The sequence below is a fragment of the Cylas formicarius genome, unplaced genomic scaffold, assembly GCF_029955315.1.
Source record: "Cylas formicarius isolate icCylForm1 unplaced genomic scaffold, icCylForm1.1 PGA_scaffold_5__7_contigs__length_24384050, whole genome shotgun sequence".
Taxonomy (NCBI): Eukaryota; Metazoa; Arthropoda; class Insecta; order Coleoptera; family Brentidae; genus Cylas; species Cylas formicarius.
Genome location: NW_026844341.1, coordinates 20,675,853 through 20,701,887, shown reverse-complemented (window position 1 = coordinate 20,701,887; position 26,035 = coordinate 20,675,853). Strand labels below are relative to the sequence as shown.

The 26,035-nt window shown below is 37.4% G+C and overlaps 6 protein-coding genes across 10 annotated transcripts in view; 3 read left to right on the top strand and 3 right to left on the bottom strand.

Annotated features, from left to right (window-relative positions):
• Nucleotides 1-9,253, bottom strand: part of LOC132702650 (peripheral plasma membrane protein CASK) — a 110,421-nt gene extending 101,168 nt beyond the window's left edge. Inside the window, exons 1-11 of one of the 3 annotated variants that reach the window (XM_060671425.1) lie at nt 8,742-9,253; nt 8,456-8,568; nt 8,223-8,328; nt 7,803-7,880; nt 7,549-7,727; nt 7,304-7,375; nt 3,393-3,568; nt 3,209-3,334; nt 2,974-3,157; nt 1,423-1,541; nt 1,175-1,348 (exon numbers count right to left, since the gene is read on the bottom strand). In XM_060671425.1, the coding sequence (XP_060527408.1) occupies nt 1,175-1,348; nt 1,423-1,541; nt 2,974-3,157; nt 3,209-3,334; nt 3,393-3,568; nt 7,304-7,375; nt 7,549-7,727; nt 7,803-7,880; nt 8,223-8,328; nt 8,456-8,568; nt 8,742-8,800 (1,386 nt within the window). In that variant the 5' untranslated portion in view covers nt 8,801-9,253. The remainder of the gene's footprint in view (nt 1-1,174; nt 1,349-1,422; nt 1,542-2,973; nt 3,158-3,208; nt 3,335-3,392; nt 3,569-7,303; nt 7,376-7,548; nt 7,728-7,802; nt 7,881-8,222; nt 8,329-8,455; nt 8,569-8,741) is intronic. The other 2 variants (XM_060671426.1, XM_060671427.1) reach the window with 2 other exon arrangements.
• A 230-nt stretch (nt 9,254-9,483) lies between these two features.
• LOC132702651 (probable peptidyl-tRNA hydrolase 2) lies at nt 9,484-10,606 on the top strand. The gene is made up of 4 exons (XM_060671430.1): nt 9,484-9,840; nt 9,893-10,108; nt 10,167-10,249; nt 10,304-10,606. Exons 1-4 carry the CDS (start codon nt 9,751-9,753, stop codon nt 10,503-10,505), a joined length of 591 nt encoding a protein of 196 aa, XP_060527413.1. The 5' UTR covers nt 9,484-9,750; the 3' UTR covers nt 10,506-10,606.
• Nucleotides 10,607-10,672: 66 nt separating this feature from the next.
• On the top strand, nt 10,673-12,306 carry LOC132702486 (phenylalanine--tRNA ligase alpha subunit). Its single transcript, XM_060671142.1, has 3 exons — nt 10,673-10,921; nt 10,981-11,952; nt 12,008-12,306. The coding sequence occupies exons 1-3, from the start codon at nt 10,720-10,722 to the stop codon at nt 12,304-12,306; spliced, it is 1,473 nt and encodes a 490-aa protein (XP_060527125.1). The 5' UTR covers nt 10,673-10,719.
• A 6-nt stretch (nt 12,307-12,312) lies between these two features.
• On the bottom strand, nt 12,313-14,721 carry LOC132702487 (uncharacterized). Its single transcript, XM_060671143.1, has 4 exons — nt 14,560-14,721; nt 14,199-14,424; nt 14,057-14,147; nt 12,313-12,625 (listed from the first exon to the last, which is right to left on the bottom strand). The coding sequence occupies exons 1-4, from the start codon at nt 14,692-14,694 to the stop codon at nt 12,397-12,399; spliced, it is 681 nt and encodes a 226-aa protein (XP_060527126.1). The 5' UTR covers nt 14,695-14,721; the 3' UTR covers nt 12,313-12,396.
• Nucleotides 14,722-18,207: 3,486 nt separating this feature from the next.
• Nucleotides 18,208-19,388, bottom strand: LOC132702021 (uncharacterized). Its single transcript, XM_060670420.1, has 4 exons — nt 19,256-19,388; nt 18,997-19,204; nt 18,775-18,944; nt 18,208-18,726 (listed from the first exon to the last, which is right to left on the bottom strand). The coding sequence occupies exons 1-4, from the start codon at nt 19,386-19,388 to the stop codon at nt 18,620-18,622; spliced, it is 618 nt and encodes a 205-aa protein (XP_060526403.1). The 3' UTR covers nt 18,208-18,619.
• A 38-nt stretch (nt 19,389-19,426) lies between these two features.
• Nucleotides 19,427-23,588, top strand: LOC132702020 (uncharacterized). Of its 3 annotated transcripts, none has more exons than XM_060670418.1 (3): nt 19,427-19,916; nt 19,970-20,239; nt 20,297-23,588. In XM_060670418.1, the coding sequence occupies exons 1-3, from the start codon at nt 19,427-19,429 to the stop codon at nt 20,443-20,445; spliced, it is 909 nt and encodes a 302-aa protein (XP_060526401.1). In that variant the 3' UTR covers nt 20,446-23,588. The 3 variants fall into 3 exon arrangements, with proteins under 3 accessions (XP_060526401.1, XP_060526402.1, XP_060526400.1); XM_060670419.1 differs by having other exon boundaries at nt 19,970-20,235; nt 20,297-20,396; XM_060670417.1 differs by having other exon boundaries at nt 19,970-23,588.
• Nucleotides 23,589-26,035: the final 2,447 nt, after the last annotated feature.

Here is a 26,035-nt window from a genome sequence, read left to right as displayed (position 1 = left end):
CAACGAACAGCGATACGGTCTGTTGCAGCTTATTCTGCAGGTTAAGGTACTTGGAAAAAGAGACCCAAGACGGAGGAGAATTTCATGGCTTCACAATCTGAGAAAACGGTTCTCTCTTTCAGACACAGGACTTTTCAAGGCAGCAGTCGACAAGATTATAATAGCCATGTTAAGAGCCAGCATTCGAAACGAATAGGCACCTTAAGAAGAAGTCACACACTGTCCTATCTACCTAGCATTTTACAATTATGATTTTTTAGCGATTTTCAAGATTAATGGCGTATTTCCGTTTTGCGTCATTATTTCTGAGGGATTACTTTATCCACGTTCCACACCGAGAACTATGAACCTTCAAGCATGAAACATCAAAATTCACCAAACTTCATTGAAGTAATCACCACTAAATGGGAAAACTGTTGATAAACACGCGCTATCGCCATTTAAACAGCTGACAAATCAATCTAGCCACCATTTACTGGCGCATAAAACGCTTTCCAAGCTTTTAGTACAGAATCGGCAGCAAAGTTTTCTACTTTAAAATGCGGTTTTGATCAATATTTATTATAGTTGAGTTAAAATTCAATTAAAACCACTTCAATTAACTCAACATTATAATTTAGGCGTTCCAACAAAATAATTAAGTTTGGTGGTGATAACCATCAACACTAAATGAAAAAGGTGCTGTTAACCACACACCAGGAACCTTCAAGCAAGAAACATGCAAATTCACCAAACTTCATTGAAGTAATGCGGCCAAAATAATCAACACTAAATGGGAAAACGGTTGATAGACACGCGCTATCGCCATTTAAACAGCTGACAAATCAATCTAGCCACCATTTACTGGCGCATAAAACGCTTTCCAAGCTTTTAGTACAGAATCGGCAGCAAAGTTTCCTACTTTAAAATGCGGTTTTGATCAATATTTATTATGGTTGAGTTAAAATTCAATTAAAACCACTTCAATTAACTCAACCTTACAATTTAGGCGTTCCAACAAAATAATTAAGTTTGGTGGTGATAACCATCAACACTAAATGAAAAAGGTATTGTTAACCACACACCAGGAACCTTCAAGCAAGAAACATTCAAATTCACCAAACTTCATTGAAGTAATGCGTCAAAAATAATCAACATTAAATGGGAAAACGGTTGATAAAGCAAAGTTTCCTACCTTAAAATGTGGCCGGCTCAGCAGGTCCGCCAGCTCGTAGATGTCCTTGCGGTCGATGTCGCGACGATGCTCGTGCTCGCGCAAGATATCGACCGCGTGGAGGGCGCATTGCACCGCGTCTCCGACCGGCGCCTTGACGGACGTCGGCACCCGCGTCACCACCAAGTCGAAGATCTGCACGACAGATGGCGGACGTTAGTTTCGATCCGACAGCGACACCGTCGTCGATGTCGGCGAACAATACGCACCTCTAAGACGGCGTGCAGGTGCGTGTCCTCCAGCAAGGCGAGCAGATGCGCCCTCTCCTGGGGTTGCGACTCTTGAAGGCAGTATATGTCGTGTAAAGCGTCAGTTATCGTTGCCACAGCTAAATAAACAAGGATCGGCGTTGAAAAATGAAGAGAAACGCTATTCTTTGTTGGTCGTCGATCAATTAATAAAAAAAAGCGGAACTAAAAAGAATTTGAAAACGGGCATTCAATATAGAAACACCATTTTCTATTAATATTTACAAAATTTCTGCGTTGGTTGGTTGTTGCTTATAGATTTCTATAGATTGATTCTGGTTTTATAGAATATAATTGTATGTCCCGTTCCATGATTGTATTCGGCAACTGCCGATGAGTTTATTTGTTTTAATCATAAGGCTCTTTTATGGTCAAGAATCCCCAGTAGATTTTCATAGACATTTAAACTCCTAGCATATATTTTACCATTGAATTAGAAACTAATAATAATCTCCCACTCTTAGATATTATCAATAGAAAATCAGACCTAACATTGGGTCAACTTGTTTACAGAAAACCTACACACCTTAACGCATTACCACATCCAGCCCAAAAATCATCGGTTATCAACTCTCTTGTTTACAGAGTAGTAAAACTATCTCAGCCCGAGTCACTGAACTCAGAATTGAAACATCTTACCTCTGCTCTTCTCTCTAATAATTTCCACATTAAAGGTATTAAGTCAATCTCACACTTGCCACTGTTGTCTTTCCTTACATTCAAAACATCACTGACCATATATCAAAAGTTCTTAAGAAATATAACATCAAAACCAGATTTACCATTTCACCAATCACGGAACCCGATATAAAATTTCATTCGATAAAACTAAATTTTTTGCATGTAATCAATTCTTCTACCGACGAAAAATGCGAGAGTCTATAGAAATCATTATTACAGTCGCCCTTGGAAGTTTCTTTGAAAAATTACCATTTTCTAATATCAACTGTTTGTTTGATCAATTATTTTCCGAACACACACGACTTGAAAAACGAAAATAAGGAAAAGCTTTTAATTATTTTATTTATTAATGTTTTCTTTCGCCCCCCTATAAATAATACATCAACTGTAAAAGAGAGGCTAATATTAAAACACAAACGTAATTGAATCTAATCGGTCAATCGTCAATCAACGAACTCGGCAGTAGCGTCCCGAGCAACAATTAACCACAACCGAATTAAAAAAAAAAAAGCAATATATAAAAATAATTTCCTGTAATCAACGGAACACTACATCAATCAATTTCCGAACAAACACAATCGAAACTAGGCAAAATGAAAGTCCAAACTTTTAGTTTGAAAATTCATCAAAGATCTAAAAATAATTTCCTAGTTATAAAAAAAACAATCAATCAATCTAGTGACAAATGTAAACAATTTTATTGCTGGCGATGTACCAAATGCACAAAAGACGATCAACAATAACTACACGGCATTTTGATTGATTGCGTAATATTTTAATTGATCGCACTCAATTAAATAGACCCCAATCCCAATGCCCTCTCCAACGTACCCATTGAAGTCACTTCGTTATCGCCAAAATCCGTAACGTATTCGTCGGTAGCTTCGTCGTAGTTGTACCATTTGCTCGAGTTCACCGCGTTCTGTATGCAAGCTTTCAATTTTCTCCTAGCGTTATATTTTTTCAATTCCTCTATGGTGTCGTTCAAATGGATCCTGAGGCACTTGTCGCGATCCTAGGACACCACAAAAAAGACATCCGCAACGGTCCTGGGCGATCGACTTACCCTCAACCACCTGTGGTTCAGCACTTCTTGTATCGTTATCCGTTGCTTGGGGTCGACGGTCAGCATCTGCTGCACCAAATCTTTCGCGCTGTCGCTTATTAGTTCCCATTGCGGCGCGGTGTTTAACTGGAAAAATTCGCGCTTAAATACTTCTACCCGCCATCCGGGTCGTGCCGTTTCTTACTGCCAATTTCCCACGGCAAACGGCTTCGAGCAGTCTCCTCCCGCTGCCGTGGAACGGAAGCGTTCCGGAAAGCAAAACGTGGAGTAGAACGCCCGCGGCCCAGATGTCCACGGGTTTGCCGTACTGTCTTCGTTCGACCACTTCCGGGGCCATAAAGAACGGGCTACCCACCCGGCCTGGAAACAAATGGGAAAGGAACGGGTGCTTTTGGGTTTACGGGTCACGAAAAATGGCGGTGACAATTCCGAGGGATATGAACTGCCACCTCGGAACTGATGATTTGAGGATCGTACGTCCGGAGGTTAAGTACGACCGTAACGTAAACGGCAGACCTTTACCGCTGGACGCATATCAGTGGAGCGCCGTAAGGCATAAAAACGGTAAAATCTTGGAACCCAGGGCCAGTCAATGAATCTGTATAACAAGTGTCTGACTGCATTATTAAAACCTCAAATAAAAATTTAAAAAAAAAAAAATTGGCCGATCTCGATTACAACAATTTTTATAAACAATTTACTGAAAAATGAAAGGCGCAAGGGGGAAAAATGTTTACAGTAAAGATCTTAATTTTATATGTAATAAATTATGTTTGCAGTTATTTTTCGCAAAAAAAATGATTTACTAAAGAAAATTTAACCTTGACTATATCGATTGTTGTTTATTATTGTCGTCGTCGTCGTCGTCGATTTCGTTGATGTAGATTGTAGGTAAAAGATTCTAAGCAAGCTGCAGTGCAGTTTAATCCACTGTTCCTGCACCCACAAGATGCTCCCCACATCCTGTTTTGCATGCGCAAAAAATAATTTTTAGTAAAGATTCTGGGGCTGGTCGCTGCACCAGCCTTCAAAATACGATATTCTTCTTCTTCATCATCTTTTGACCTCTGACTGTACCAGTTATCGGACAATATTTCTTATTGTTTTTTTTTTATAACATATGATTGTATTAGATCCAAATTTACTGGAGAATACAATATTATCCTCATAATGGTTCATTAATTGTCACAATACTTTTTAATTCTGCCAGTGAAAACTGGCAGTCATCATTTTCTTCAATATATTTAAAAATCTGCTACTTGTATTGCGAGTGGATGATTTTTTTTATCCCTCTGGGTCTGTTTTACGGTACTTTTCAAACGCATATAACAATCCGCGTGATACTTAGCGTCCTGAGCTACTAGATCTAACACACCTACAATTCTTTTATGGATATTGCGACAATATTCGCTTTTCTCTTCGCTTATCAAATTTAAAATAGTTTGCCTGAACTCAGAAGTAGTTACGTAGCTGATTTGCTGTCTTACCGATTTGGACTTTCTTCTTTCCTTCATTTCATCCGCTTCTTTTTCACATAAAAAGCACTTATTTTTCCAATCAAAATCAATACAAGTAGCCGTTGGCAGTTTTTTTTTAGGTGGAGAGCATGTTTATTGATATATTTTTGTCTTCATACTGAATGCACGTAGACATCATTATTTATATTATCACTATTCGATGGTTCACCCATTTTGATACGAGGCTGTAACAACAAATATTACTAATATCAATAACTAACCTTTATATCACAATTTTTTAAAATTTCAGATGTAAGGATTGGAAATTTCTTTTTTTTTATGTGAAAAAATCGGAATTTTCACTATTTTTCCGATTAATTCAATTATTATTTCTGCATAAATAAAAAAATAAAAAAAAATCAACTGTTTGTGTAAGCACTATCTTATAGGAAATTTCATGCAGATTCCAAATATATATTAAATTTTACCATTACATTCTAACTATTAAGATCGATCTATTATAAAATATACTATTGAATATTCACAGTTGTTTTAAAAACCATGTAATATAAATAATAAACAAGTACTTACTATTTATGCCACTATTTTCAAAGTTCGTAAAACTCTTTACTATGTGTACGATTCTGTTAGGGCCCGCGTTAACAACACCCAACAGCTTCTGTTGCCCCCTCTATTCCCCTCCCCATCCTTCATCGTTATACCTGCAGTCCCTTGAGACCCAAGATGAAGTTTGTAATAGTTTTTCTTTTTAAAATCTAATTTTACACTAATAAGTATTAAAAAATTAAGATCGCACAAAATATTTTTTTAACATTTTTCTATATGCTATTAAAAAGACATTGCCAAAGTTTATAAAAAGATTTATTGACTGGCCCTGGATTCCGAGGTATAAACCTTACGACGCTCCACTATATTGAGAAAAAAAAAACAAAACGCAATCGCAACGAAAAAGTAACGGCGAGGGAGAGATGAGACGGTGCGTCCGTGTGAGTCCGGTACTGTGCGGATGTTTTCACTAAAAAAAAAATGGATCCGGTTGCTGTCAGCGACGCGACTGCAGTTATCAGTTATAAGAATTTGATCAATTAACAAAATGCATGAAATTCATAAATATTTTATTATAAGAATATTAAACGGTCCCGTAAAGGAAAGCTTGTTAAGAAGAATTAACAAGTCAATCAAAATATATCAACACAAAATAACCAATTAAACACCACAAATAAAAAAAATGTAAAAATTTAATTCATTATAGATAGCAATAATCAAAAATCAGAATCATTAACAAATCTCTTGTGTTGGGCATAAATGAAGGTCATAAAATAAATCGGAATATATTAACACAAAACCTGTCAAAAACCTATAAAAAAAACTGTATAAGTTTGATCAATTACAAAAGTGGTGAATTCCAAAAATTAATCAATTATAAAAACGGATCAATTATAAATATTATATTATATAAATTATAAATATTGATCATTTTATTATCAGTCAGTCAGTTTTGAAGACAAAAACTGAAAAAATGAATTATATGATGAGCGATGTAAAGAAAAACTAAAATGTCTAAAATGGATCAAGATTTAATAATAAAAAATTCAAAAAAAATCAAAAAATATTAACTTATTAAATTACCTTACCAGAATATAATAAAAAAAAAATTAAAAGGATCAGTTTATCATTTATAAAACAGGTCGATTATAAAAAATCGATCATTTGATTATAAGAGAGTCCAAATGATGAATTTTTATTGAAAATTGAAAAATAGTTTACTATAAGAATATAAAACGGTCTAGTAAAAGAAATAATAATAATGAAATAATAAGAATATTTAAATATCAAAAAAATAAGATCAATCCATACTTTCTGCTTGCTTATAAATAAAAATTACTAAATAAATCAAAATATATCAACACAAAATAACAAATTAAAAACAAGAAATAAAAAGAATGGAAAAATTTCATCAATTATAAATATGGATCATTTCGTTATAACATATATTGGCAATAAAAAAAAACTCAAAGAATTAACATTTAATAATCAAAAATCAGAAACATTAACCCATCACTGTTTGGGCATAAATAAAAGTCATAAAAAAACGGATTATAATAACACAAAATCACAAATAAAAAACTATATAAGTTTGATCAATCATAAAAATTGGTGAATTCCAAAAATTCATCAATTATAAAAAGTGATATAAATGTTGATCATTTTATTATCAGATTTAATAAACAAAAATTTAAAAATTCAAGAAATATTAACTTATCAAATTACCTTGGGAATAAATAAAAATGAACAAATCAGGAACTATTAAAACTCACAAATAAAAAGGAAGAAACAACTTTATCGCTTATAAAATAGATCAATTATAAAAAGTTGATCATTTGATTATAAGAAAGTTCAAATGATTAATATTTATTTCCGAGCGACGTCAAAAAAAAAGATATCTAACATCATGATCGGTTAAGGTTGAGAGAACCATTTCGACTGCATTTCGACACCAACAGCAACGGGATCAATATACAGGGCTGATCAGAAAGCGAACTGCCCTGCACATAGAAGAGGCAAGGCATCGAGAAAAGCACCCGGCTGACTCTGAAGGAACAATTTTTGGTCTTACCGGCGTTGTCCGACTTAAGATACATCCGTCCCATGGGACTCAAATTCGTCCTGAACTCGCACACTCCGTTCTCTATACACGAGATATACACAGATATATTTGTTGCAGCATAAAGTTCGCTAAATTGTTATTTATGTTAAAAGTAGTTGGACGGTGTATTTTACGTTCGCTCGGGGTGGGAATAAGTAGGCGACCCGAGGGGAAGGAAAAAAATGTGGAAACTGACTAAAACGCAACGCACTTACCAGGAACGTTATTCGGGTGTTTATCGGGCAACTGGATAGCTACGCTAAAGCCGCCCAGCTTCACCGGCGCAGAGTTGTCTTTGGTCGCTAGCAAGATGCTCTCCGGTTTGATATCGCGATGGATGATGTCGTTTTCGTGACAATAGCGGAGCGCCTCCAGAATTTGACGCATGTAATGACTGCGGGGTAATATTTATCGACATCGAAATAGTTAAATTGTATGACCGCTTGGTTCAGAATGGACTTTTACCCACCTTGCTACTGCCTCGCTGTATGCGAACCCCTGGGTAGCTCTTTGGACCACTTCGAAACATAAATCGGAACCGTCCATGCTGTGCAATAAAAAAATAGCACCATTATATTTCTGGTCGTAACGAACCGAAGTGTAAAAAGTGGGTGTTGAAACGTTTGTTTACTTCCCTGGAAGTAACCGTCAAATCGTCCAAACAAACGCAAACGCCAAGCCTTTGAAGTTTGAGTTTAATTAATTCGAAAAACTAAATCCGAACGGTAGAGGCGAGTTAAAAGCGCCTGTTTACGATATAAAAAAAATATTGGAAACGACAAAGCGAAAACGGTAAAACCTTAAAATAGAACCGGGGCAAGGTTAATAATAAAATTACAGAAATTCAAATGTCTATCGCGACACGTCCCAAGGAAGGTAGTATACTCACTATTCGAACACCATATACAACATTCCCTCTGACGAGTAAGTCTCTAGCAATTCCACGATGTGGGGATGCTTCAACATGTGACATATCGTCGCTTCCCGCTTCAAATCTGCAACATCAACATGCCCACTGACGACAGAATTTTGAAAAGGAGGACGCCAAATTTTTTTCTTGCTGTTTTTGGGAACTGATACTGGCGATAGCCTCCCAAAAACGTTTAATGCGTTCTGACGTACCATTTGTGCTTAATCCGGGGCTGGAAGTAAATTTGGCGACGTCGACGATTTTTGCAGCGAACTGTTGCCCCGTTTGCCTGTGTATGCACCTTCGCACGATGCTAAACGGTCCCCTGTTGGTATATAAAAAATGCATAACTAAAAAGCATGGAAACATTATCGATTAAATAATATCAAGAGATAACAAACAGGCCTATTTTCAATTTGCCGCCATAAAATACGTTACAAAAGTTTAAATTTTCTACTGTATATATTCAAAGTGGATATTTGTTAACGCGCAACTAACCTTCCAATTTCTTCGCACAAATCGTAGACGTCGTCGAAGAGCACCTCTTCCTCGGCCATTTTTTTTTTTATTTTTTCGAAAGAGATAAAACGCACCGAAATATTGCCAAAAACTACCCTCCCGTTAACGCGTTAGACCTGCGCCGACCGGCTCATCTGTAAACAAATGAACCATCTTCGTACGGGGCCCGACACCTGCATTTTCACCGTAATTTTCCGTGCCTTTTGAATTTTTTTCGAAATCTGTCGCGGTTAGGCACCCCGGCACAACCCTGTGGTACCGGCGGTTGCATAAAACCAAGGAGTACGAGTACGACGGCACAAGAAATCTATAACGGGCGAGCACACGTCTATGCGGTTAACAAGTTGGCCGCGGCTGTTCTGTGGGCTACGAAATTATAACGTGAATTTGTCGAAAACCGGCAACAAAAATACGTGAATCGCGATGGATACCGTACAGAATTACCGGAGCCCTACCACTACACGCCCTAAAGTACACTGTCCGCAGGCGATTTGACAGCATACGACGTGAAAATAGGCGCGGATTGTTTTACCGCCACGTTGCCGCGACTACTCCCATTTCGCGTTACTTGTAATCTGTTTTCTGATGGAAACACGATGCTATGATAATTTCCTGCTCACTAAACGTTTGATGACTAATATAAAAGGCATTTCGCGTGTTCCTTTAATCAATCAACGGTGAATTGCAAATAAACAAGCAAAATCTGGCAACATGCAGTAATTGAACATTCCCCACATCAAGAATTATTATTAAATTTATCGTTGTTAACAATCCTCGAAAACGAAAGATATTGAAAATACCACTTTTAACAATTCTATAATTCGATAACATTTCGCCCGTCGTTCATACATCAGCACCTCAAGATTTCATGACAATTTGTTGACTTTGATTCCCGATTTGAGTTTGAGGTTATGATAAATCATTGGAAGGAGTTTCAAGATAAAATTTAAGCATTAGTAACTAAAAACTACATTTTTTTTATATCGCAATGAGCGAAACGGACAGTCACTGGGCGCCAAACGAGGAATACCTCAACGCGATAATCGAAATGGGAATATCAGAAATCGTCGCCAGAGAGGTACATCGATGCTCATTTTGCAATCTATTTTGAGTAAATGTAATTTTTGTAGGCGCTGTTTTGTACGCAGAACCAATCGGTAGACGACGCTATAAATTTTATATTCAATACGACCCCTGAAAACGGGGTATTGAAACAAAAATCTCTTGAGCAAGCTGGTGATACTGAAGTTGGGGAAAGTTGTGATGAGGGAAACATTAATTATAGCAAAATGGTATTTGTGGTGAACATGTCTCTGAAAATGGGCGTGGGAAAAATTGCGGCCCAAGTATGCCAGTCAATTTTTTATATTAAATTAAAGCCAAATACTGTGCAGTTGCTTTTAGGTAGGACATGCTTGCTTGGGCTTGTATAGGCAATTGCTCGAGCAGGGTTTGGAAGACAATTTGAATTGCTGGGAAGAAGTGGGGTATGTACTATTCAAGCCAAGAGCAATTTTCAGTTATTGCTTTGTTATTTTTAGAGAAAAAAAGATTGTTCTAAAAGGAAACGATGAATCTCATTTAATTGAGCTTCTAGAAAAAGCCGCTGAGGAGAAGATTCCTGCCTACTTAGTGAAAGATGCGGGTCACACACAAATTGCCCCTGGATCAGTAACAGTTTTGAGTTTGTTCGGTCATGAAGAGAAAGTTGATAAAATAACAGGCAAACTCGGTTTATTATAGCCAACATTTTCTACAACCAAATTAAGCCAATTTGATTTTATCTACCTGGTTATTAGAGTTAATTTTTTTGACAATTTTTTTATCAACTACTTAGCTAAATAAATTTGTTTTAAAAAATTTTGTCTCCATTCTGTGCTTTTCATGAAACCTAACCTCCCTTACCTTTTTAACCTCAATTTGGTATTCCTGCCAAATTTTCTAACCAACTGCGATAATGGCGGAAAAAATATTAAAATATTTATCGGAAAACGAAGAGGTGAATACACTAAAGTTGGCAGAAAAATTCCAGGAGGACCATCAAAAAATAATCGGCTTTTTGAAGAGTATACAAGCCAACGGAGATTTGGTGATAGCGGAGCCGGTGAGCCAGAAAAATATCGAACTCACGGAAGAAGGCAAACTGGTAGCAAACCAAGGTACCGTTTTTCCACTACTACAAATAAATCAATTTTATATTGAGTAAATATGAATTTAGGTAGTCATGAAGCCAATATATTCAATGTAGTGCCCAAAGAAGGTATTTCCCAGGCCGATTTGATGAAATTACCCAATGCAAAAGTAGGTTTCAGCAAAGCTATGTCTAACGGATGGGTTTTGGTAGATAAAATTGTCAACCCGCCATTGGTTAAAAGGAAAGTGCCTGAAATCAAGGATTCCGTACAGGAACATTTGAAGTTGGTTGACGCAGGCAAGAGCTCTGAGCTCACTGAGAAAGATAAAGCTGAATATAAAAAACGAAAGCTCATACAGGAGTCATTAATCAAAAGTTTTGTACTTAAAAAAGGCCCCGACTTTAGTTTGACATTAAACAAGCTCGAGACAGACCTTACCAGTGAAATGCTGGCCAATGGCACCTGGAAGACGTCGAAATTCAAAGAGTACAATTTCGATGCCTTAGGAGTGCCGCCAAGCTCTGGATTTTTGCATCCTTTGTTAAAAGTTAGGGCCGAATTCAGGCAGATATTCTTAGAAATGGGTTTTTCTGAAATGCCGACAAACAATTATATCGAAAGCTCCTTTTGGAACTTTGACGCGCTGTTTCAACCCCAGCAGCATCCCGCTAGGGACGCCCACGACACCTTTTTCATATCCGACCCGCAATTTAGCTATAAATTTCCCGAAAGTTATGTGGAAAAGGTCAAAACAGTACACAGCAAAGGTGGGTATGGCTCCCAAGGTTATGGATACGATTGGAAGTTGGAAGAAGCTCAGAAAAACCTGCTGCGCACCCACACGACAGCGGTGAGTTCGAGAATGTTGTATCAGTTGGGACAGCAAAAAGAGTTTAAGCCCATCAAGCTGTTTAGTATTGATAGAGTGTTCAGAAATGAGACTTTAGATGCCACCCATCTCGCCGAGTTCCATCAGGTAGAGGGCGTAATAGCAGACTACCATTTGTCTTTGGGAGATTTGATTGGGGTTTTCTCAGAGTTCTTTAAGAAATTAGGTTAGTTATTTTTTTTTTTGGGTTACAGAAACAGCAACTGTTACATAACTTACAGGGATTACGGAGTTGGAGTTTAAGCCGGCTTACAATCCTTACACTGAGCCCAGCATGGAGATATTTTGTTTCCATCCGGGTTTAAAAAAGTGGATCGAGATTGGTAACTCAGGAATATTCCGTCCGGAAATGCTGTCACCCATGGGTTTGCCCAAAGACGTCACTGTAATCGCGTGGGGCTTGTCTTTAGAGCGCCCCACCATGATCAAATACGGGTTCAACAACATCAGGGACTTGGTTGGCCCCAAAGTGGACCTCGAGATGGTACAAAGGAGTCCGATTTGTAGGTTAACCAAGTGACGCGGCCCATTTTAATTATTTATTTAAATAATGCGGAAATTTAAAAGTTTGTTACTTTGACAATAAATTACTTCGCAACCACCAATAGTTTTATTCCACGTGGCGGTGTTTCATTGGATGTCTGCGCATTGTCTGGACGGGCCTGTTTACGAGCACCGACGGAGGCAAATTTTCTACTGCGGTTGCGTTGCAGTCGTTTTGCGTCATGTCAAACATGTAAGACAGGTCGATGTCATATCGTGGCAATTTGTCGCGTAGATAACTTTTGACGTTGACAGCTAGGCTGGGTTCCCTACTCATAATGAAACTAGATAGGTACCTGAAACCACAAAATTTCATTGACAACAGAACTTACGTACTTATTTTGGCATTTGGTTCGTTTTTTGAGGTTAATCGATGTAATGGCTAAGAGGGCGAGTGTATACGCCCGAAATTGTAATTTGCCAAAGGCGGATGCGTAGTAGCAACCGAATCATTATTATATTTCTCCAAGTGGACAGAAATAATTTTCTTCGCCATATGAAAAAAATATCCAACAATATTGAAGAAATAATTATTGAGTTGATCAACAATTATTGATTTTTCGTTTGTTTGTTTCGTTGTTCAATTCAAATTTAAATGCGTGGTGTGCAAACTTTTCTTTCCATTGTGTTATTTTATTGGCAGTGTTAAAGTTGTCTGTAGTTGGTGATGTATTTATTTTCCACTATGATTTCTTGCCGGATGGTGGATGCGAAAAGTTAGAACACTTAATAAACAAATAGGAATGCATGTTTGAGGTGTGTTCAAAAAGTAAGGCGACTTTTGTACTACGTGCATTCGAACTTCGATATTTTTTCTGTTATGTTGGTACACAAAAGAAATGGAACAAAGAAATTGCATAAAATTTTGAGTAAATAATGGAATACAGTGTAAAAAAACACTTGACAACGGCATATAGTGAATCTACTTTGAGCAAAGAAAATGTTTATAAGTGGTACAAGCTGTTCAAAGATGACCGAGAAGAGTCTATGCTGGATGCCCCAGAACGTCGATAACTGTTGAGAGTGTTGAAGAGGTGAAACAAATGGTATTGAAAAATCGTCGAATCACCAATAGAGAAGTGGCTGAAAATGTCGCCACCTCTTATGGCTCGTGCCATGCAATTTTTTCCTGTTTTGGGCATGAAACGTGTAGTAACAAAAACTGCTTAATTTTGAACAATGACCCGGATATGGTCAAAAGTTTATAACTGGTGACGAATCATGGGTATATTGTTATTACGTCGAAAGCAATGCTTAGTAGTCCCAATGGAAATTTGATGAAATGTTTTCTTTCATTATCGTAGCGTAGTAGCTCAAGAGCTTTAAATAAAGTTATGGGCCCTTTGCGAGAAACAATTCGAAGCAAACTTCTGAAATGGCGGCAAAAACAAAACCACAATCATGCCTCAGCTAGCATATTCGCCGGATATGGTCCCATACGACTTTTTCCTGTTCCCAAAACTAAAGAAGCCCGTGAAAGAAGGGGGATTTGGAAAGTCTCTGGATTTCTAGAAAAATGGGGACTTGGGGCTATACCTAAACGAATCAGTATTACAAACAAAAGTTGATAGGCTTCTTATCTCGCCGATGTTTCGTGAAATTTCTTCCCATGTTCAAAATAACCGGTTGATTTTTCGCATTTTCAAAGCCACCCTAAAAGCCAACGGCTCCTATCTCAACGCAACAGAGGCTGTTTCTGAAATATTATCTTGTTCATTTTATCATACCTCGGCACTTTGGACTTTTCCGCACAATGCAGTAGCAACGCCCAAGAGACGTAGTCCGAATCCAAGACGTACGTATTGTAGACGCCCTCATCTGAAAGAACTTTGCACGTTTGATGGAGAACTTGACCTTGGAAAATCTTACAAGTATCTTCAGAATGTGTCCAGTGAGCCGGTTGCCCCCGATCCGGGATTATCCAGGTTATGTTCCCCAAGAGTTGTTCGTTGAGTGGGTCGTCAGTAAAACTGTATGTGAAATTCATGGTGATGTCTTCTGGCGAGGCCATCGTGAACTCCGCCTGCATGCACCTGTAGGATAAGGCTTCTTCGGAACTGGCGTAGTACTCCATCACGTACCATTTACCTAGAAGCTGACGCAGAGTAAAAATGAAAAAATGATTATTCACATCGATCTAATGGAGTAGACCGGAGAGTCAGAAATATCTCAATGAAAAAAAGTAATATTTAAAAATGTTACCTCCCCCACACTCTATCAACAACATTACCTGTTCTATGCTAAAATTTCGGATGGCCTTTACTTTAGGGCATTTGGTTTTGTCCTCCGGCTTCTTTCTGCGGTACGTCGTACCGGCAGCCAAAACAAACGCAACGAGAAGCAAGACGAGACTTTGTCGAAACATTTTAATTGCTTCGCGTTTAGATACCGATTGTTTGGCGAGAATTAAAATTTAGATTTCTAGAGGAAGCGGCTTTATCAGTTTCGTGTGGGATGCTGTTTATTTTAAAATTCTGTTTGGTGATGCTATTAATACCGATCTGGAATAATTTGCCTCGAGATAACAATGTGTTTTTTGCATCATTTCGCGGAAAATCGGACGATCGCCACAACTCGAGAATGAATAATGACAATTGATTGCTCAACTTTTTTTTATTTTCATTAGGGTTACGTTTACTTTTATTGATTGATTTAAGATGTTGATATTTGCAATTTCCAAATTGACCGCCTGGTATAATATATCTAATAATAGGTATGTTTTGGAACTGTAACCTTATTTTTTAATTTCTAGTTGCAATTTGAAATATACGGGGGTTAATTTGGGTACTGAGATTTTCGAGTTTGCTTTATCGAATAAAAATATTTTGGACGATGCAACGTTGCCGTTTCTTTATGTTTTATTACCTTTAGATACACCGCTTAATAATTAACTTTTTTTTTACGTGCTTTGTTTGTGAAATGAATGAAAATTAATGATCCTCCCGTAGCACATAAAAATGGTTAAACATTTATTTTTTCATTCTTTATGTTATTTTAAATTCTAAAATAGAATTGAAATTTACAGTAATTAACATAAAGTCTTGCGGCTTTCGAGATATTCGCCATTATTTTTGAAAATCGTATTATCTTGACATGTTATATTTACTAATTTGAAATGGGACCGGGGCGAGAGGGGGTCAATAATAGTAGGAGAGGATGGGGGAAGGAGGCCCACCTCAAAAATTAACCAGTCCTTTTTTTTCAACCAGGGGTAAAATGGACCTCTTAAAAATTCTAGAAAAGCTATTCCATATAGTAACGTTTTATTATTATTAAATACTTTTTAATAAATGATTATAATTATTAAATATAACATCATAAATAGGGGAGAGTGGGGACGACGGCGAGAAGCTTCGCCAACATTGTGGTAAATTTAGTTAAAGTTAGTCAAAAATTAATCGACTTGATGGTTACAAGCCACAAAAAGTAATAAAAAGCTTGAGTGTTTAAGTGCTTCAATGCAAATCTCAAAGTCTTAAAAATTGCATTTATGATGTTATACTTAATAACTACTTGGAATGGAACGATATAATATTAAATTGTTAAATCACAAAGTTTCAACAAAAAATGAATGAAAGATTTAAGTATGAGTATTTTAGAATTCTAAATAACGTACAGGGTGTCTATTTATGTATATTACGTCTGAATCATTAATTTTTAACTACCCTGTATATTATGTAGACAGACCCATCAAAAGGTGTATTATTTCACTGTAATCTAACCAATAAGCCAACCAACTAAAACAAAAAAAAATGAAATCAGAGTGGGGCGGCAGTTTCCGGCCGCACGGGCGATAGTAGGTCCGACCAGGATCTTCAGGAAACGAACATTGTGGGTCAGTAAGGTGGTCCGAGCCCGCGGCGGAGTCAGCTTCGAAGAATGTCGATTGACCTTGACTCAATGGAGAAGAAGATGCCGCTGCGGGTCTCACACGGGCGGGTCTTTTTTTGACAGCTCCTCGACACGGGAAAGTCTCTTGGTTGCAAAGGTTAACCGTACCGAAGGGCCTTAACCTGATTCCCGCCGCGGAGAGAGCGGAACCAATCAGGCTTGCGGTTGGGTCTTGCGTAATAAAAAAAAAACGTCGGACGGCGTTAGAAGCTTTTGGTGGTAAAACGCGACTGTGTAGTTTTTCTCAACGTGCATCGTGTTAGCTCTTAGCTACGGCACAAAAGTAATGGATGAATAATAAATGCTTTTTATAACGAGACCGAATTTTTATGCCGAAAGTCTCTACGACGAATAGTATCCTGGATACAATTTTTAGATGTTGTTGCGAGATATTTCAGTTACTACTAGAGATAGAGAGACTGACGAAGAGGATACAATTTTTAAAGTATAAGGTAAAATTATGTTTTTTAAATAAAACACACTGTAGTTAAAGAAAATGGTTGCGCTTTTTATACGCGTTTCAAATTTGAAAAAAATACTAACTACATAATAGAAAAGATCCTTCATGACTACTGTATAAATAGCTTAAAACTAATAAATTGGAGTAGGCTATGAAAATGTTGAGTATGTATGAGTATTGTTACTTTCGGAAACCGATGAAATCGAATTTTTCGAAAGTATCTGAGCTCGTATAAAAATTTTATATCTCGGGAACGGTAGGTCCCATTTGATCGCCGTCGAAATGATCACCGTCGAAAAAAATTTTTTTTGTCTGGTTGTCCGTTCTCCGTTGTCCGTTCTTCGTTCTCGTCTTTTGGTTTTTCCTGAATAACTTTCGAACCGTTAGAGCTACAAAATTGTAATTTGCTTCCTTTTTAACCCTCCACGAGACAGATAATAATGGCCCTGATCCGACGCCGGTATCCATCTTTTTTTCGCGATTTTTTTGGACCTTGCTATGAAACACGATAAGTGTCCGAAATTCGACTTTATATTTGGCACATATATGCAGCTTTGCCCCGTGGCGAAACCTATTGAAAAAGGGGGGGTCGGTAATTATTCTAAAAAAATAAAAAATCGCGAGTGCAAGGGTCTACAAAAAACATCATTTTTCAAAAACTGTTTACGAAACCAAAAAAATCCTTGAACCAGAAGAAGCAGAAATATATATAAACCTTTGTTTTCGACAATTTTTCAAAAATAAATCCAGGGCTATAACCTCTACACAACAATGAACAATGATTGTATCATATACAGGGTGTGTCGTTTATGGGCAAAAGGCTAAAATATCCAAAAAATTTACGTTTTCGTGGGTAAATTATTGGCGATAAATGAAAAACCGCTAAAGGTGGAATAATTTTATTTGAACAGTATCGTAAATCGTGTCGTGAGAGAGTTTCAGGTTTCGTCAATTATACGGGGTGCAAGATATTTGAAAAAATATTCGACAACGCTATTATTTGTGCAAACAGCAAATATTTTCTTCACTAGCAAAGTATACTTTAAAATATTTTTGGTAATTTTTCAAATAGCCTACAAAGTATAGTCATGTTCTTTTCCTTGTATATGTATATATATTTTGTATATCAAAAACGAAACCAGATCTTGTTTCTCTTTCTCCCTCTAATAATAATTGAGATACATCGAAATCACAACGAAAACTGGTCACACTGTACATTTTTAAAACCACTCACGCTAATGCTTCTTGTCCAGGAAAAAAAGTTAGCAAATGTTAATCAAACATGAATTTTAAGAAATTATGCTTGTCAACGCGAAGGTTTTATTCGAAAAGTAATGCGCTAGCGCAATGCATTTATAGGTTAAAGCAGTTAGCGCCATCTGTTGCGCGAGCGGCCAACGTCAGAGTCAGCAATTTTCATTGATCCGCGGTTGTTTGCAATAAGATTGCGATTGCGCGCGATCCGATAGAATCGAAAAAGGAAATAACCCGATTTTTTTTTAATCGTATGTAACCAAGTCAACGGGCCGTTCGCTTTTATAAAAATATACACCGCGACGTGACTAATTTGAATGATGTTTGGACGGCCGGGACGGGGCCATCTTGATTTATTTAAATAATTTCGATGGGACGGGCCAGGTGCGTGAAAAAAATGTAAATTTTATGCATAGTTTAGAATGTTGTCCGAAATTAGAATGGAACGGGATCGATATCGATACGCCTCGATTTTTTTTTGTTTTGTCGAGTCTGATTTATCCGAACTTTTGCGGTTTGTGAATAACAAATCCGAAAACCACGAGCCCCCCCACCGCCATAGAAATTCGAAACTCAGACAAACCTCTGGCAAAAATCATGTTTAGGTTATGTTACGTCGATATCTAATACCTAAACTCCCTAAAATGTTTACATATTGCCTATATTCACTCAGACTGACGTCAATTCAGCCATTCTTTGACTGCGATGTTGGGTTCTTCTTCACCAAGTCGCGGACCATGTTCAGCTGCGCATCGTAAAGCTCTTGCATAAACACTTCCTTGGCGATCAGACCTAACCAAAAAATACATCCGTATCTGGACTATTCGATTCTAATATTACCTTCTCTGGAAGGCTTCGGGGTTTCGTTGAAGACAGTTAACCCCAACGTCTTGAATCCGGTCTTGTACTGCTGGTAGTCCACGTATCCGGACCCAAACCTATCCATCATATTAAAGAGCTGCTCTATATGCTCCTTGTCGTACAACAACGGAGGCTCACCTAAGCCCGATCTGAAACCAGCTCTAGCATATTTCTTGTCGTTTCCTCCCAGCTCAACATCACCTGTACAGCAGACATTTGTTGAGTAGGCTCAACATGAACTCCACCGGGTTGTCGGCGTTCTTGCTCAGCATATGGGTTACCAAGAACTGGAAAAACTCTGCAATTTTGTGACTCCTCAAGTACTCCTTTGCCGCTCTGAAGGATTCCGACTCAACGTGTTCAACAGTCGCATCCCTGGATTGATCCATCTCATCTTCTGCGTTTAAACCTTAAAGCGGAATCATGCCTGGTCGATCTAATCCCATGGGTGACGGTTTACCTATGAGGTAGCCCAAGGCTTTTAAGTCGCCTGAGGAGGTCGCGTGCGTCAGCAAATCAGAGGTGCTCGTAGAAGCCTCCTCATTTGTGGAATCGACCTCGTCCGAGTCGCTAACACCACGAGCTAAGTTCATGACGTCAAGTGTCAAATTACGACAGTATTCACTTCGACATGAGCAAATCAAACGCGATAATAGTGCTAGATCGAGGTAAGAACACCGCGTGCACTATCCACCTTCACGGAGGCACCGTGTTGTCGTGGAGGATCGACAACAAAGAGCTGCTCTATTTGAAACAGAAAGGGGCGTTCAATGACATCTCGCCTATCCGCGGAGGCATCAATTTCGCCTTCCCGTACGTCGGGGGCTCCGCCAAAGGCCCGAAGCACGGTTTCGCCAGGTCCGTCCCATGGAAACTTGAAGAGGGACCCACCACGCTGCCGGACGGGGACGTGGTGGTGGTGTTGAGTCTCGTACCGACGGGCTACACCAACTCCATATGGAACTGCAAGTTTAAGTTCACCTGCAAAGTGACTTTGGCCTTACGCATGCTCAGATACGACCTTAAAGTGGAGAACGTGTGTCCTTACTTCCCATTCACGTTCACCATCCTCAGACACTCCCAGTTTAGGTGCGTCGACGTGCGAAACGTCGACATTTTTGGTACGGGTAGATGGTATAGGCCTCCATGGAACTCAGACGCTTGCTTGTTCTAGGTCTAGGCAATTGCAAGTACAAAAACTTGCTAGACAAAACCGATAAATGTCTCGAGTGGCCTTCGGAAGAGGTCAAAGTCAACGGAGAATGTCGCATGCTCTTCCTAGAAGCACCGACGGAGATTCTGGTGCGCAACCTCAGACCGGGCCTGGATCTGAAACTCACGTCTGACACCAAGGAGTTCGTCGTACACAATCCCTGGGACGAGACCCACAAAGACGTCCCAGAAGAATCGCAGCATTACCCCGACGAATACTTGCACCATGTGGGTAAGGCGCGTGTTCTTGGGGTCGCGTTTGGTACCCTGAGGTACAAATCTCTTCTAGGTGTGGGTTGCGGCGTTTTGAGCAACCCCATTAAGCTGAACCCGTTGCAAGCGTGGGAATCCCACCAGGTTGTGGAAGTGGTAGATTATAGGGAATCGGGTGCGGTTAGAGTTTTCGATAACTTGTACGATTTTATAATGGACGAATGAAACATGCGGCGTTGCCGGTGTGCGGCGCCGGCAACGTCGCGGCACTTTATCGTGATTTTCGACGGGCCAATTGGCTATAATTTGGAATAATTATCGGAGAAAGGCGAACGCAATAAATGTAACCAAAAAAAAGGGGACTATTGGTCATTTTTTCGAGTCCATCAAAAAACCGGGGCTCTTTAACCGTCGGCAACGTTGCCAAACGGGCGGCCGAATCCTGTTATCGGTCGGGGTGAAAGTCTCGTGGCAATTTCAGCCGGGACGTCGAAATTTTTTTTATTTTGTGTCGGTTTCTATTTTTAACGACCAATCTCGTAGGTCAGTTAACTCGTAAAAATAGATGGAATTCTTTCAGGCCCGTTCTTTTTGTTTAATATGCGGCGGCCATAACGCAAATCGATTCTGGTTTACGACTGGGAATAGCCAAGTTGGTGAAATATGTGTTTTCGTGTCAATCAGCCAGCGCCGCTCGTCCGCCAGCCAATAAATTTTAACTAATTAGTAAAAAAAAAACACAAATGCGACAACGGCTTCATTAACTTACTGTTTAATTTGCCATATATACAAAATAAAGCAGTGTTCACCCGAATGGAAATGTTATGTAATACAAAAAATAACTAACCTTTTACTGTTAAATTATACGCCAAATGCTACAGGCAGGGGCTTCGGTGTAATAAATAATTATGTAATAAATAGTTATTGTATTGTACTGCTTCCTACGTCTATTAATTTTCATAATCATTTTTGTAATTGTGTACACAATATCACAAAAAGGAGTGTGATAAATTTTAATGGCGTTGTAATGATTAAAATGTAATACCGCCGTGCTATTGTGCCGTATTGGATTGCTTTCTTCCTCAATTAATAAAAGAATTAATTTTTTTAATTATATTAATGAGGAGAATTTGTTTCACAGATTTTTTGTTGTATTGCTTTCTTCGTCAATTAATTTTAATAAGCTCTTTTGTAATTTTGGGCAAAATAACACAGACCGTAATCGAGAAAGTTGAAAAGAAATTGTATTATTGACTGATAGTTTAATTAGGAGGTATTGTATTGCTTTAAAAAAAAATCAAAAAAAAATTATTAAGGCTGAAAATGTTATTGCCGTCATTATTGTTAATAGATAGGGGCTTGGACGCCTCAAAAAATCGTAAAAAAGTTGTATTAACGGCGTAATAATAATAACAATAATAAATTGTCTTTATTGTAAATAAAAATATTACAATATAAGTTGTAATACAAAAGTGGCCTCATTCGGAAATTGCGCTCTTCCATGTAACCACAATAACCAACACAACAGCACCAACACCATAATTGTCAACAAAATACACAGCCGTATATACATCGCAAATACAAGGAGTAGACGCACATCATAAACTCATACGCTTTTGCTAGATTTCAGTTTAAAAATAATTATCATTCGATTTCCGGACAGTAGCCAACTAATCAAAACTAAAGATCTCCAATGTAAGTTAAATAAATATAAATAAAGCTATTTCAAACGCCATATAATAAAATTACATTATTCAACCGGACGTAATGTTAACAGAGAATATCGACAACTACATATTTCCGGGGGGGTAGAAGAGTTCCTCCAATAAATACCATTAAAAATGTAATTAAACAATTTGACCAGGACAATAGAAAGAAATTTTGATAAAGACCCCAATATACTTTCAAGGTCAATTATTAAACTGTTACATTTGACATCACCACTTTGAGTTCTCCTTTTTTAATTTTGATATTTCATATTTTTTAGAAAATCCTGAATATTCTATACCTGACGTTAAAAAAACATCCGGAAAGTCCTATAGTAAAATTCATGGAAGGCTAAAGTATCATAAGATTCACCCGTATAAGTTCCTTCCAATACAAAATTTAACCGACGAAGATAAAAAGCAGAAGCTTGAATTTTGCAGTGAAATGTATTGAAGAAAGAAAATAAAATAATATTTACGGATGAGGCTTCGTTCACAACAGCAGGTGTATTAAATAGGAAGAATAAACATTTTTGGACCCCCAATAATCCACAAAAAATGCAGGCAGTGAAAATCCAAGGATGGACATCTGTATGGTGTGGTATGTTGAACAATATGGTGGTGGTAACAATTATATACGAAGGATCCTTGAATGGCAACAGAAATGGAACAGTTGTTAGCAAATGTGTCAGTTAGGAATTACATCAAGATGGCGCACCTCCACGTAATGCCCAACCGGTTACCGATTATCTAAATAATAAATATAGTCCATAGTCCGCATCCATAGGTGGTGATAGATTTAGTAGATTTTACCCTAACTCGGAAACAGGTTAACCCATTGGTGAAACAGGATTTATTAGATTGCTTAATAGTATCTTTAGACCAAAATTATTTTGAACTTAATGGACAGATTTATATCTCTAAAGAAGGTTTGATTATGGGAATAAGTGGGGATAATTTGGAAAATATCATACTAGAACATCCTCTAAGTAAAAGTTTTTTATGGTGGTATAGATATGTGGACGATGTCTTTGCTTGCTTTGTTGGAACTGACAGATAATTGAATTATTTTTTAAATTACATTAACTCAATACATAATCGTATAAAATTCACTATCGAGATTGAACAGGATAACTCTATTAATTTTTTAGACTTAACTATTACGAAAGTGCAAAACAAATTCGATTTTTCAATATGTCATAAACCTTGACACACGGACACAGTCATACATAACAGCTCAAATCACCCTTATACACACAAAATGGCTGCATTTAAATGTTTTATACACAAACTTCTTAATACGCCACTCTCAACAGAAAATTAAAAATGAAAGAAAACAACGGCTACAATCCGTCCATTACAGATAAAATTATAAATAAAAAACAAATACAGACAACAGTAAACTCTACTTATCCGAAACCAAATACAGAACACGAACAATTTAAAACAATTACATAGATAGGAGAACCTAGTGAAAAAGTTTCAAAACATTTGTCAAAATGTGGTTTAAAAATAGCTTTCAGAACTAACAACACAATAGGACAATATTTAAAAAACAATAAATCGAAATATCCAAAACCCAAAAATCAGGTGTCTACAGGTTGAAATGTGGATTTTGTCCTAAAATTTATATTGGACAAACAGGTAGATCCTTCAAGAAACGCATTAACGAACATATAAGAGTGTTTAAAAACAATAGTCTAGATTCTAATTATGCTACACACTTAAACACTGAAAAACACATTTTTGACGACAATTTCGATATATTACATACAGCCACAAAAAGTAGAAAATTAAATTTATTGGAAGCCATGGAGATTAACAAAATGAGACATTCAAATGTATTGCTTAACGATCAATTAGATTTAAATACCTCTCCTTTATTGAACTGAAATTTCGCAACAACATTAATTAAGGTTTTATAGTCATTTTTCGGTATATATAGTAGCAGGTAGTTTGTATTGTATTACATTTGATAAAGACACGATGTTGTCGAAACAATTGTCATGTCGTAATATATAATTTCGTGAAAATCTGAACTTTTGGTTCTTATTTATTTTGATAAATGGATTTTCATTAAGTAAAAGCCACCTCAGTTCAATGGATAAATTAGAGGTGACCAGTACATCGAGAAGAGAACTAGAGTTACCAGTAACTCGAGTGGATTCTGTAACTAGTTGATGCATACCAAAGTTGGCGAGAGTAATTGAAAATCGAAAATAAGGGGGAGTATTAGTTTTTAACAGATCAACATTGAAACCTCCGCCAAACAACAAAAAAATCAAATTGAATAACTGCGGTAATTAAGTTTTCCAGAGAGTCAAGGCATTCAAGTAAGTTAAAAGTTGGAGGTCTATAAACTATAAACATATTTGTTCTGGGCTATCATTGTTAATATATTCCAATATATCTATAGCTCTAACTATCTACAATGACTGCGATGCTACCCCTTCGCCACGCCTAACAATGCTATAACCATCAATGTTTAGACCACCATTACGGATAGTAAACAACTAAACAAAAATAAGGAATTTGCACGCAAAAAAGCACAAACTAGTTAAGGTACGCCCAAACAAAAGAGTAAACAAACATGGCTGTTGGGTCAAGTAAATATAGTTCATCATAAAGAGCTATTGCATTGTATCTCAGTGGCCTTATGTTCACATTACTATCCTGTTAAATGTGAATTCTGCTTAATCCACATTATTTTACAACGACTGTTTTAAAAATATGTTAATAATAGGGATAATTAAGACCGTACTGTATCAGCAAGCGGCGAACTCTCGTGACTTAAACAATTAAATCGATTGTTATTGCGTCGTCGGATATCTGCTTGTAACAAATCGGGACAATGTTTATCGCGTTAATTATACGATTCGTGGGGGAGATATAGCGAATCGTAATGAGTCGTGGCGGAACTAGAACTGGCCCATGCGTATTTCGCACCAGTTCGCAAGAAAAACAATGTCACTCGTCAAACAATTATTACCCCTCGCAGTGTCGCCATACTTTCTTCTGCAGACGCTTTCTCGAAAACAATTGAGAAAAATAAATACAATTTAAATCAAATATAGGCAATTTTTTGACAATATGTAGTCAGCACTTCCGGTTTGAGCGAAAACGAATTTTAAATGGCACAAATTATATTTGTTTGGATTTTTTCTTAATTTTTATTTAATTTTTGAAAATTGTATCCAGGAGGCTGTGACCATCATAAATACTATTTACCGGGTCACTTGATTATGGGAAAAATTGTAAATGGAACTTTTTTTTATACTTACAAGTACAAGATGGGTGGCTCATTATATATATCTTGGGCCAAAAGGAAAGCATTATGAAAATATCACGTTCCAAATATAACAAAGGAGATAGAAACATAAAAAGTTATGGAAGTGTTTCCATTTCTTTTGCTTTCTGCACGTTTTTCTTAACTTTTATTAAAATTTTATTAAAATTTATTTTTCCCAAATCGTTGCGAAAGTTAGTCTTTAAATTTAGTTAGGAAGAATGATAGGGGTAATAGTGATCTTCCTAAAAATTTTATTGTTCTATTTCTATTATTTCTCCCATACTTAAAACGCCATGCCTCTCTAATGATTAACTTTGGACCCAATAGAGTATGTATCCTTTTTTTTTTTAATAAGCAATCAGACCCTTAAGTTTCTCACATTTTTAAAGATAAATAAGTGCTTCAGTCCTACCGAATCTCTAATTGATCTTTCGTCTGTCGAAAAGTCAAAAATGTCAAACAAAAGAGAGTCGAATCGAGTCCTTCAAGGCTGCCGCTTTTTCCACCGCAGGTGCGGAGATGTTTCGCATTATTTACCTACTTTTTGGCGCAAAATAGCTCCATATGATGAGCAAGGATGATATAACTGTACTTTATCGGGCCTACTATGCGCCCACCTCCACTCGACTTCTTCCTCAGGCTTTGGAACCTACAAAGACCTCCACCAGGACGAATAACCTCACCTCCTTCGTCGAAATCTGGTCAACTCCAAAGGACGGCATTTTTAAATGTCCGAAACGTCTGGAATACGATTCGAAATGGCACCACAATTAGACCCACAAGACATAGTAGGCCCGATCGCTTGTCTGGGTCAGTATGA